The following is a 13,325-nucleotide window of genomic DNA, read 5'->3' as shown; positions in this document are numbered from 1 at the left end:
TAAGGAATTTTTCCAGAGCCACCCTCTTGGGTGGTGGTAAATCAGGGACTGGACCCCAGGCAACCCAGGCCCACACCCTGAGCCCTTTGTGGGTTCCACTGAAGAGGGGAAGAACTGAGATGGCCAAGGCTGTGGCAAGGACAGCAGAGACAACTGAGGATTTCTCCGTCTCCTTCCACCCTGAAGTTAGCGTCAGTGGTTGTGAAAAGCGCTTCTGGTCGTCCCATAGTTCTTCAGCTTTCTTCCCTTTTTTCTTCCCTGCTCTGCTGTCCTTTCTCTGCTCCCTCCTCCTTGGAGCCCTAGGAGGCTTCTGAGCCAAGCCCTGTGTGGTGTGGCAGGTCTGATCCCTCCCCGGCAGCCAGTTATTTCAGCAGAGCTTTGTTGATCAATATTGAAAGCTGCAGCCAGAGAAGAAGAATGTTCCCAAAATACAAAACGTGCCTCCCAGGGAGACTCTTCCTTAGGAGGGAGAGTGAGTACTTCAAACCTCTCGCACAGTTCTCCGAGGCGTTCTGTAATGGCCCTGCAGCTGCTCCACAGCCAGCCTCCAGAAGCACCAGGCCCCTCAGCCTGCCTCAGGGTCCCGGCCGGCAGGTGCATGACGGAATCCGTTCCCTTTCACCGCCTTCAGCTGCACCACATTCTTCTTTGCTACACTCCTGTGTATTCCGTACTTACATTTCATGGTTGGACTCAGATTTCCTCCTGCTGCTCCCTACACCCTCTATGGCATGTGTATGCCCTTGTGTGCAGCCTCGGTACCAAAATCACTAGAGCCCTCCTATTTTACTGCCACATTAAGCAGTTTCTTTGTCACCAAAGCAGGCAGCCCTTGTCAGGGAGAAATTGGAGGAGAACAAAATGGGAGAGAGTGGCAGGTCTTTCCCTCCAGAGAAAGTTGCTGCTTCTCGCCCAGTCTTGATGGAAAACAACCTCACAATGGTTTCCCCACAGTGAGTTGGCTCTTGAACGTGGATGCTAAGGAGCTCCAGAACGGCCGCCAGCCTGGCTGCGTATCAGAGCTGGGGCAAAAAAACCTCCTCCCAAGAGCTGGTTCACAATGGTGAAATTCACAGTGGTGAAAAATATGTCACTGAAATAAAGCAACTCACTGAGTGGCTTGAATAGTAAACTGCTAAAGCAGAAATTAGCAAACTGAAAGATATCACAGAGATTAAAAAAGAAACAGAAAGAAGTTGAAATCTGCAACGTAAATTGAGAAGATCTAATAGGAGAAACTATAAAAATATGGAGAAAATATAAAAAATAGAGGGAGGCAATATTCAAAAAGTTCATGGTTGAGAATTTTCCAGAATTTAATATCTTCTCAGACTGAAGGAATAAAACCAATTTCCAACCATGATAAATAAAAAGGAATCCTTGTTGTTATGTCTTAGTGGAACTTCATGCCATCAACAACAAAACAACAATAAAAATTTTAAAATCTACCAATGAGAAAAGACATACTTGTAAAGAAATGATACAAGATAGACTTCTCCTCAACAAGAGACGTCAGAATAAATGGAATATTATCTCCAAACTGCTGAGGGAAAGGAACAGTCAATCTAGAATTCTATACCCATTAAAGCTATCATCCAAGATTAAAGGCAAAAATAAAGGTTTTTGTGGTCCACAGACTGGGTGAGTGTATCCCTCACAGACGATTGTTAAAAGAATCACTAAAAATGTACTTCAACAGAAGGAATCAAATCCAGAAGAAAGGTATGGACTTCAAAAAGGAAAGAAGTTAGTATGTTGGTTTATTTACATAAGTATAGGTCATACATGATAATGATGACTAATAGAGGCTTAAAAACAAGGTGAAATTAAAATCTAGGCAGCAACATGAAAGATGAAAGAAGGCATTCTAAGACCCTTTTACTTTCTGGAGGAGGACATAAACATTGATTAACATATATTAAAAGCAAGCATAACTACTAAAAGAACAGAAACTATCACTTCTAAACCAGTAGAGGGAGGAAAAAGGTATTAAAGAAAGCAACCAACCAACCTGAGAGAAAGCAAGAATGAAGGAAAGAAAGCATAATAAATAGGAAACACGAAATGGGGTGTGTATATATACATGTATGTGGGAATGATGCCAAAAATAAGTTCAGATATATCAGTTTTTACAATAAACATTTAAATCACATCTTAATAACTATGAGATTAGATTTTATTTTAATCAGCCATGTACCGCTAATGAAATAGACTTAAAATAATGCAAAGTTTAGAAGTTTCTGGTGAGCTAACATCTGTGCCAATCTTCCTCTATTTTATATGTGGGATGCCACCACAGCATGGCTTGACAAGTGGTGTATAAGTCTGCTTCCAGGATCTGAACCCGCGAACCCTGGGCCACCGAAGCAGAGCGTGTGAACTTAACCGCTATACCTCTGAGCCGGCCCTGAAAATAACTGATTTCTTGCCAAGAAGACTGGGGATAGCATAACTATGGATGATAGATGGGGAAGTCCCACCTTGGAAATGAAAATAAGTTAACATTTATCGACTTCTTCCTAAGTTCTTACCTGGGGCCTACCAAGGAAATCAAGAAGGAGCATCAGAGAGAAGAACTTGTGCCATTTGTCATAGAAGCCCAGACAGAGGAGGAGAACTTGCAGTGTGTAATGGGTGGGAGCCCCCCCAAAAAAGGATAATTCAAGAAGAAATGACAGGAGATGTCAAGGATAAAGAAGACGGTCAGCAAGATCTGTGCTGGAGAAAGACTGAGTAGAATGCATATCCAGAAGAAGCTGTTAGGTCAAAGTGTAACAGGCCAGATGAGAAGGGTATTGAGCCTACTGGTAAGAGATTAAAGAAGGAAAAAAGAAGTAAGAAATTGAGGAAGCAAGAATGGATTTCTCTCTCAGGAAGTTCAGCACCTAGGGGAAGACAGATCGGATGGTGAAGAGAAATGCAGGCTCAAAGGAAGTTACTGTGGAATAAGCAAGAAACATTTTTAAGAATAAAACCTTAATTATCTAGAGTCCTTGGGGAAATGAGTTTCCTGGGTAACTTTTCTAGGTGACCTAATGCTGCTTTTTAAAATACCAAAGCTAATTTTGACCATTTTTTAAATGCCCAAAGTTACCAGCAAGAGCAATATCAGGGTGGTCTCTTGCTGGAAAGATGGATGATACTCTTTTGTGACTAAAAACCAGTTGGACATGCTGCACTTCTCTGCCACCCGGGCTGGACAAGTAGACTTGCGTCAAAGACTTCACAGTCACCTGCTGCATAATGATGTTTCAGTCAATGATGGACCGCATACACGACAGTGGTCCCATAAGATTAGTACATGTGGCCTAGGTTTGTGGTAGGCTATACCATCTAGGTTTGTGTCAGTATACTCTGTGATGTTCGCACAACGACGCAATCTCCCAACAACGCATTTCTCAGGACCTGTCTCCACTATTAAGCAATGCATGACTGTATAACTTGGAATCTTAACAATCCTGAGATCATTTGCTAAAGACATTGTTCTTAAATCAAATGTAACGATGGGGCTAGATGCAGGTCTCTTTTAACGTGAGAGTCGGTAAATCCAGAAGAGGTTCTAACAGAAGAGATGGAAGAGGCTTCTGCTGTTCTGAATTCCATAACTCACCGATCTGAAGGCAAGTCACAGACACTCCGAGTAGGGAAAGACCACTAGTCATGGCAAGATGGTCTGCCATTCAAGGTCCACAGGCTGGCTTCAAGAGGCCTTCCTTATGGGGTAACATTTATTATCTTGGTGATTTACCAGAGTCTGGCTAGCTTTTCAGGTTCAGAAGCTGGTTTAATTAAGATACAAAGAGTAGATTCATTACCAGAGCTGGGCTCACCTGAACCAAGCTTACAAGAGTGATTTGCAAACCCAAGTGCCAGTTGACATTTATGCAGAGAAATATAACTGACTGATATCCTTAAAGTACAAATGACTAGCTCATTCCTTCCCTGTAGGCTGGTCTACACAGGGCGGCAGATCATAATCAGGTTACTTGGTGAACAAGAAGTCAGAATAAAAGTAAATCATATATGTTTAATGACATAGGCTAAGAGAGCAATCCATCCACACAAAATGTGGTCCTACCAGTGGAACTCAATTTCTTTGAAGTCTGTCGGTTATGACTCTCTCTGCCCTGATCACTATTTGGATAAACACCTGCCAATGTTTTGTCTCATTTTTTTATGCCCTCAAGGCTAACCCAGGCCCACACCCACCCAAACCACCTCCCACATTAGTCTTTCTCTACATTTTAATACTTTCCATCAGCTTATAGCGTAATCATTCTTTTCCTTTGAGTTTTACAGTTCAGATCTCAATAAGCAATCTTATTTTTTAACTCTTGGGGGATCCCTCACTGTATGCACATTGGTCAAGAAGAGAGTGTGGCATTGATAAGGGTAGGTGGAGCAGCTCATGCACACCAAGGTTTATCAGTCACCAAAAACACCTTTCACGTTTTTACTATGTTCCCATGATATGTCTACTATTACTGACATTTCTCTTTAAATCAACTCACTTTTTAGAAACAATTTATTTTAAAAGGAGATTTACTCCTACCATAAATAGAAAATGACCATCCTTTGTCCTAAAAGGAATGTGGCCCTAAAAATAAACACATTGAAAACGAAAGCTCTTATTTTCCCCATGTACTTTTTTGGCTAGACCCAGTTTGCCATGGAAAACGGAGCCTGAGCGGATCTGTGTTAGATAGCTGAGCACCAGACTGAGAGTGTCCTTGACATCATCAAAACCCCAAGAGGACTGAGCAGCAGAACGATTTAGGAAGTTATTTAATGTGTACCCATCTAACACCTAAGCAGTAATCTCACAGTAGGCACCCACATTTTGGGGAAAGTGACCAAGGCTTTTTGTGACGTTAAGCGTGTTTGAAAACTGTTTACACGGCTGTAGTGAAGCCTCCTCAGCTAAGCCCAACCTCAGACTCTGCCTGATGCCCACTGACCATCTCGTCCCTGCTTCTCCCTGCACAGGTACACACTGGCAGCTCAGGACCTGGTGATGCGTGCCCGCGGCGTCCTGAAGGACAGAGGATGGCGGATATCCAATGACCGACTGGGCTCAGGAGACGACATCTCTGTATATGTCATTCCTTTAGTACATGGAAACAAACTGTCATGAAAACGGCCCAGGGGGTTGGGAGGACAGCAGGGAAGAAAGCTGGGACGCTTCTTGGCACAGCGGGGCCTGGAAGGGCCCCGGCGGAGATCCAGAGGATGCCAGCTCTTCTCGGCCCAGGTGGGGAGTCTGCACCAAAAGGCCTCTGGCTGTGTGTCATGATGACCCTTAGGCTTCAGTTTCCTCTTTAGTGACAGGTCTGGATACTCAACAAGAGCAAAACGTAAAGGCTGCTACTGAGTGCTGTGTTTCTTTTGGTTCCCTTCATAGGCATCCTCGGTGGCCACTGCCTGTTTTGGGCACATACATCATATTTATTTTATCTAGAGTAGCTGGGGCAGCCATTTTCAGGTATAACTGGCAGAAGACTCTTCGGCCGGTCAAGCTGCCAACTTCTCTACGGGTTAAAAGTGCTGCATTGGAAAGTTGGGGATCACGCCTCAGAAAGTGTAAGCACCCACCTTCTAGTAAGCCTGAGATTTATTTCAGGGAACGCTATGTGTGTGTGTGTGTGTGTGTGTGTCTTCTTTTATGGAGATGGTGGGGTGAGGTGGGATTTTTTTTTTTTACTCCTTGAATCTTAATTGTTTCCCTTCCATAGAGCAGGCTGGGACTTCCCAACCCCTTGCTGAGGAATGTGTGTGTCAAAGTCCAGCTGGGGCTGTGGCCATATGTGGTAGCCCACACCACCCTGGCAGCCTTCTGGAGAAGTGCTCTGGCTGAGAGAGGGCTGTCTTTGTTGTGTAACAAGCTGTTCCCTGAGTTGCATTTTCTCACCAAATCATGTGTTTTCGTGAAAATATGGGTGTTTCTTTGGACCAACAGTCCCTCTTTGGTCTTCAAGGGTCCCCCTTGTATGGCTTGAGGTTTCTGAGAGTCTGGGTTTTTGTTTCTGGAATGGTTGGCCGTCCCCCACCTGCTGTGCTATGGGGACACAGATGAAGCAATGTTTAAGAGAGCAGCTTAGGAAGTTCCTTGTATCGCTCAGTTCACCTGACCTCCTTTGAGAACCATTCCGCCATTTTGGCTCTGGGTTTGATGGGCCGTGACTGTCCCCAAGCCCACTCCAAACAACAAGCAAGCATCAGAGTTCTATCAAGAGCAGCAGTTCTACTCTCCTCATCCTCTTTGGGCAAGTCCCACTCAGAATGGCTATTTGACCAAAGTGAATTTGAAGTGGGCTGACTGGTCATTCTCATGCCATGTGCTCTTTTCTCCATGGAATCACATCCCAGCCACTCCAGAACTGAGACCCCTCTTCCCACTGTCGCTCCACCTCTGAGTGATCCTCACTTGAGCAGCAGCAGACACTAGATCTACCTGCTGCTTCTCTGCCAGGAGGAATCACAAAATGCATTGTTAGAAATCACTTTTCTCTCACAGGCAGACTGATGCTGTGCACCCGGGGGGAAATGTAAAGCAAAGACCAGTCTTCTTCCTGCAGACCTCCTGTGGTGTCATCCGCCATCTTGACAACTTTGTGTAATTAAAACATCCTTCCCACCAAATAAAGAAACAGGTCATTGGTGTGATCCCCAGAAATGCTGGAGAGCCAACTCCAGTTCTCATGTTTGTTTGAATCCCTTCCCCAGAGGAGAGGAGAGAAACCTTTCCTCCAGGAGAGTTTATTGCCTGCATTCCTGGAGTTGTAGCTATTCCCTCAGGAGAGGCCCGAAGCCTTCCTACTCAGGAAAGACCATCCACAGTGTAGAAACAATGCCCTGTCTGGCCAGTGAAGTACTGGGGGAGTGCACCCACCAGGTATTTGCCAAAATGTTGTCTGGGAAGAACTGGACCACCACCAGGAGTCGTCTTCCCCTGACAGCTCCCCTCCTCCTCCAGTCAGTCCGAGCGACCCCGAACATCTCTGTGGGGAGAAGTTTGTGGTAAGCCATTTGCTTCTCTGGCACAATATGATGCTACGGGAAAACATGCAGGCATCCTCCAGCAGTGTGGTCCACTTTTTGTTCCTGCCCTGACTCTCAGTCACGTACCAATTGGAAACTTGAGAAAGTTGTCCGTGGAGGACTTTCCCGCCACAATCTTTGGGAAGTTTTCCTCACAAGCAGTCACCTGTGTTCCCATTGCCTTTCATTTCTTTCCTTTCCTGGGCTTCTGTCTGGGTCCTACCTTGAGCTTCTCTGTCGAGCCACCAGAGTCAGAGTTTGGGTGTAGATATCATGTGGATGTCATGACAACCTTCTACTCAATTCACCAGTTCATTTACCGCCAAGGCATGTCTCAGGAAAAACTCTAGAACCCCCTTATTGAATTTACCCTAAAGTCTTGAGCATTTGGTCCTCCTGGTTTTAGTTAGGTATCTAGGAATTCTTTTCCTAAGCCCCTCCTTGGGTGAGATCTTAGGAGCAAGCTGAAGCCATGTTTTTATTTGGGGGATGGTAGGAAAACAACAAATGAAATGAATAAATCAGATGTGGAAACAATGATTTGTTAATGCCCATAGCAAACCTACTGAGCACTGATATTGCTCTGTGAATTGAGCTTACTCGGTTTGGGCCTTATTGTTCACCCAGGCCCCATGGCATTCCCTCCCAGGGCAGTAGCTGTGTCTATATAACGAGTCAGCCTTTGGAGCATTCCTGGAAAGGTCAAAAGGCAACAGGCTCAAAATTCTGCAGAACATATTTATATGTGGGTCCGAAATCTTGTCTATCTGACTTATAGCCAAATCCGCTTGCCCTCATAGCCTCAGAGGAAGTCTTGTTTAATAAAAAGCTTTTGATTTCCTAGTCAATCTTCATGCTTGTCTTGGAGGGGGGGAGGGGGGTGTGGCCACTGCCTCTAGTGAAAGGCTCTTTCACTTCTAAATCTCTTTGTTGGGCTGCCCCTGCTGTTCACAATATTTGGGGACACTCTTTTAGTTAAAGAGAGCAACTCGCGCTCCATCCACGCTCTGCAGCATTGTTCAGGCAACAACCAAACTTTTGTTCTGGCAACACCTGAAATCGGGACAGTGCCAGCAGCTGGAGGGGCGGAGGGTGTGGTCTGTGGCGGCGTGCTTACCTAAGTGCTGTTCTTGGGGTGGGAAGGGAGAGGTGAAAATTGGGCGAGGCCGAGTACTCAGCTGTCTAAGGCCACAGAAGTGGGCATTTCAGTTATTCCCCACAGTATACAGCTTTGGGGAATCTGAGGTGTTTAGTTTTTTAATTCCTCGTAGCTTACCTCCATGGGGCTGCTTGCGGCCAGCTGTGCTCACCCTCTGCGGCCTCCTCCAAGTGTTCGCTTCCCGGGAGGCAGACACGCGTGGGCGGGGCCGAGAGTCCCGGTTCCCAGGTCTGGCCTCAGGTCTTGGCTGTTCCGGGAGGTGTTCAGTTTACCAAGAGCACAGGCGTGCAAACACTTGGGAAAAACCTCCCACATCTTTAAACTTCTGATTCTCCTCTTGATTTGCACCTCCTTCCTCATCCGCCAATCAACTTGATTTACAAGCACACAGCGCTCAGTGGTTTGCCTTCCGCCACATTTTGAGGATCTGACCTTTCTTTAAGTGGCCCAGCAGCTCCACTGTTTGCAGAGTGACTGGGTTAGGCTTTCAGGAGTCTATTTTCAGTAAGTTAGTGCTTCTGGGACACTTAAGAAAGCAGTGAGAGTCATTTTCTATGCAGAGAACCACCAGGCTGACCCTAAAAGTTACCAGAGCTAAGAAAATCGTAAAACAGTATCTGGCCACAGGGCAGAATTTTACACTAGGAACTTGGGTTTTTGAGGACTTAGAATTGCAGAGAAAGGTTGCAGCTTGCACGCCACGGCCCCCCTTGCTGAGCAGACGCGGGTTTATGTGTAGGCGATGTGGCTGACGTGTGCACACTGGGACTTTTCGAAGGACACTACTCGAGCAGCCCGACTTGCCTCTCCTGCGGCACCACGGCGGCTCTGCGGCAGGTTGGAGGGCCGGGCCGGGAGCACGGCTCTTTCTAATCCGCGATGGTGTCTGTGTAAATAGCTTTCATTTTTCCTGTGCGTCTTAGATGAAGTTTTGTTCCTGTAGCGACCAGGTAGACAGTGACCAAATGAGGCTGTAAACGTGCTGTTGTTTCCTGCTGTGATGTCCTTGAAGGGGAGCCTCGTGTCCTCCACTCTTCCAATCTTCCGTAGGATTTTGTGTTTGCTCGGGGAGTCCCGAGGTTACGCTGTCTCTCCTGTTTTGCCTCCATTTTCTTTGTTTCTTCTGGAGACCCAGGGAGGCCCACAGTGAAGATAATTTGTAAGGAATGTATCGTAAGGCGTGGGTTTCCAAAGATTGCCTCCCTCGGTGAATGAGCGGAATCTGCCTGAAGATGGTTTCAGAACCGTGTACCTTTATGTTTGTGATTGTGAAACCTTGACTTTTGTAACCCAAAAATGAAAACTGTTTAGTAAAGGGGATCTATTTTGTGTGTTTTGAAACTTAGGTGCAATGTTCCCTGGAAAAAGCTAAAGAAATGTATATGCTCGATGACATTTTAAAATAAAATATATATATGTATATAGGACACCTTTAGCAAAGCTTTTGTGTGTCATTTCTTTGAGCTCACTGTGAAGTTTCTTGGCCTATGTGGAGTTATCAACTGTGAACACAGACTCAAAACGAAATCAAGAGGGAATGGACGCCAACACTATCAATCCCCACAGGAGCAGCAGTAAAGGCCATACATTTCAGCCATCGCTCTAGAAGAACCACCATGGATATTACTCCCAGGAAGGATTCTTTTTTTTTCAGTTGAGATATAATTGACATACAACATATTAGTTTCAGGTGTACAACATAATGATTTGATATTTGTATATAATGCGAAATGATCACCGCAATAGGTTTAGTTAATATCCGTCACCAAACAGTTACAGAATTTTTTTTCCTTGGGATGAGAACTTTTAGGATCTATTCTCAGCAACTTTCAAATATGTAATAGAGTATTAGTAACCATAGTCTCCATGCCACATGTTACATCTCCATAACTCACTTATTTATAACTGGAGGTTTGTAACTTTTGACTCCCTTCACCCATTTCATCCCGCCACCCCCATCCCCACCCCTGGCAACCACCAATCTGTTCTCTCTCTCTATGAGCTTGCTTGCTTGTTTGTTTTAAGATTCCAATATAAGTGAGCTCGTACAGTATTTGTTTTTCTCTGTGTGACTTATTTCACTTAGCATAATGCCCTCAAAGTCTGTCCATGTTGTCACAAATGGCAGGATTTCCTTCATTTTGTGGCCTAATAATATTCCTCTGTGTGTGTGTGTGTGTGTGTGTGTGTGCACGCGCGTGCATATAAATATATATATATTCACATTTTCTTTATCCATTCATCCATCAATGGACATATAGGTTGTTTCCATGTCTTGGCTATTGTACATAATGCTGCAATAAATATGGAGGTGCATATATCTTTTTGCGTTAGTGTTTTTGTTTTCTTCTAATAAATACCCAGAGTAGAATTGATGGATCATATGGCAGTTCTTTTTTTCAACTTTTTGAGGAACCTCCATACTGTTTTCCATAGTGGCTGCACCAGTGTACATTCCCACCTACAGTGCCCAAGGGTTCCCTTTTCTCCACGTCCTTGTCAACACTTGTTATTTGTCTTTTTTGATAATAGCCATTCTAACAGGTGTGAGGTGATATCTCATTGTAGTTTTGATTTGCATTTCCCTGATGATTAGTATCTTGCCATGTACCTGTTGGCTATCTGTAAAAAGGTCTATTTCATATCTTCTGCCATTTTTTAATCAGATTGGTTTTTTGTTTTTTTAATTGAGGTGTTTGGGTTCTTTATATATTTTGGATATTAACCCCTTATAAGATATATGATTTGCGAATATTTTCTCCCATTCAGTAGATTGCCTTTTCATTCTGTTGATGGTTTCCTTTGCTTTGCAGAAGATTTTAGTTTGATGTAGTCCCACTTCTTTGTTTTTGCTTTTGTTGAGTTTGCTTTTGAGGTCAAGTCCAAAAAATCATAGCCAGGACAATGGCAAGGAGCTTTCCCCTATATTTTCTTCCAGAAGCTTTACAGTTTCAGATCTTGCATTTAAGTCTTTAATCCATTTTAAGTTAATTTTTGTGTGTAGTGTAAGTAGTGTGTAGTTTCATTCTTTTGCATGTGCTGTCCAGTTTTCCCAACACCATTTATTGAAGAGACTGGCCTTTCCCCATTGTATGTTCTTGGCTCCTTTGTTGTAAATTAATTGACCATATTTGCATGGGTTTATTTCTGGGTTCTCTGTTCCATTGATCTATGAGTCTGTTTTTATGCCAATACCATACTGTTTAATTACCATAGCTTTGTAATATAGTTTAAAATTAGGGAGAGTGATCCCTCCAGCTTTGTTCTTCTTTCTCAAGAATGCTTTGGTTATTCAGCGTCTTTTGTGGTTCCATACAAATTTTAGGATTTTGTTCTATTTCTATGAAAAATGTCATTCGAATTTTGATGAGGATTGCATAGAACCTGTAGATTGCTTTGGGTAGTATAAACATTTTAACAACACTAATTCCAATCTATGAGCATAGAATATCTTTCTATTTATTTGTGTCTTCTTCAATTTCTTTCACCAATGTCTTATAGTTTTCACATACAGATCTTTCACCTCCTTGGCTAGATTTATTCCTAAGTATTTTGTTCTTTTTGATGTGAATGTAAATGGGATTGTTTTCTTAATTTCTCTTTCTGGTAGTTTGTTATTAGTGTATAGAAACGCAACAGATTTCTGTATGTTGATTTTTGTATCCTGCAACTTTACTGAATTCACTTATTAGTTCTCACAGTTTTTTGGTGGAGTCTTTAGGATTTTCTATATGTAAAATCACACCATCTGCAAATAATGACAGTTTTACTTCTTCTTTTCCAGTTTGGGTGCCTTTTATTTCTTTTTCTTTCCTAATTGCTCTGGCTAGGACTTCCAATACTATGTTAAATAAAAGTGGTGAGAGGGGCCGGCCTGGTGGCATTGTGGTTAAGTTCATGCCCTCTGCTTCAATGGCCCAGGGTTCACAGGTTCAGATCCCAGGCATGGACTGACACACCACTCATCAAGCCATGCTATGGCAGCATCCTGCATACAAAATTAGAGGAAGACTGGTACAGGTGTTAGCTCAGTGACAATCTTCCTCAAGCAAAAAGAGGATTAGCAACAGACATTGGCTCAGGGCCAATCTTCTTCACTTGGGGACCTCCCCCCAAAAAACATCTTTGTCTTGTTCCTGTTCTTAGAGGAAAAGCTTTCAGCTTTTCACCATTGATTATGATGTCAGCTGTGGGCTTGTCATATATGGCCTTTATTATATTCAGGTACATTCCCTCTATACCCACTTTGTTGAGAGTTTTTATCATAAATGGATGTTAAATTTTGTCAGATGCTTTTTCTGTATCTATTGAGTTGATCTTATGACTGTTATCCTTCATCTCTGACTTTTATATCTTCATCTGACTTTTACCCTTCAATGTGGTGTATCACATTGATTGATTTGTGTATGCTGAATCATCCTTGCATCTCTAGACTACATCCCACTTGATCATGGTGTGTGATCCTTTTAATGTATTGTTGGATTTTGTTTGCTAATATTTCACTGAGAATTTTTGTATCCATGTTCATCAGGGATATTGGCCTATAATTTTCTCGTGGTGTCCTTGTCTGGTTTTTGTATCAGGATAATACTTGCCTTGTAAAATAAGTTTGGAAGTGTTCCCTCCTCTTCTATTTTTTGGGAGAGTTTGAGAAGAACTGATATTAATTCTTCTTTGAGTGTTTGGTAGAATTTATCAGTGAAGCTGTCTGGTCCTGGACTTTTGTTTGTTAGGAGGTTTTTGATTACTGATTCAATTTCCTTGCTAGTAATCAGTTTATTCAGATTCCTTCGTGATTCAGTTTTGGAAGGTTGTATGTTTCTAGGAATTCATCCATTTCTTCTAAGTTGTCCAATTTGTTGGCATATAATTATTCATAGTAGTCTCTTATGATCCTTTATATTCTGTGGTATCAGTTGTAACATCTCCTTTTTCATTTCTGACTTTGAGTCCTCTCGCTCTTTTTTCTTGGCAAGTCCAGCTAAAAGTTTGTCAATTTTGTTTATCTTTTCAAAGAACCAGCTCTTGGTTTCATTGATATTTCCAATGGTCTTTTTAGCCTCTGTTTCATTTATTTCTGCCCTGATCTTTGTTATTTCTTCCCTTCTACCAACTTTGGGCTTCATTT

At 43.1% G+C, this 13,325-nt stretch overlaps 1 protein-coding gene across 2 annotated transcripts in view; it reads left to right on the top strand.

The window, feature by feature from the left end:
• The window catches only part of PPM1H (protein phosphatase, Mg2+/Mn2+ dependent 1H), a 230,819-nt gene extending 221,195 nt beyond the window's left edge, over positions 1–9,624 (top strand). For both annotated transcript variants that reach the window (XM_044756404.2, XM_014860942.3), the window contains one exon: positions 4,987–9,624. In XM_044756404.2, coding sequence (XP_044612339.1) covers positions 4,987–5,064 — 78 coding nt within the window. In that variant the 3' untranslated portion in view covers positions 5,065–9,624. The remainder of the gene's footprint in view (positions 1–4,986) is intronic.
• The last annotated feature ends 3,701 nt before the right edge of the window (positions 9,625–13,325 follow it).

Source organism: Equus asinus, chromosome 22 (assembly GCF_041296235.1).
Source record: "Equus asinus isolate D_3611 breed Donkey chromosome 22, EquAss-T2T_v2, whole genome shotgun sequence".
NCBI lineage: Eukaryota > Metazoa > Chordata > Mammalia > Perissodactyla > Equidae > Equus > Equus asinus.
This window is presented reverse-complemented; position numbering and strand designations above follow the sequence as displayed.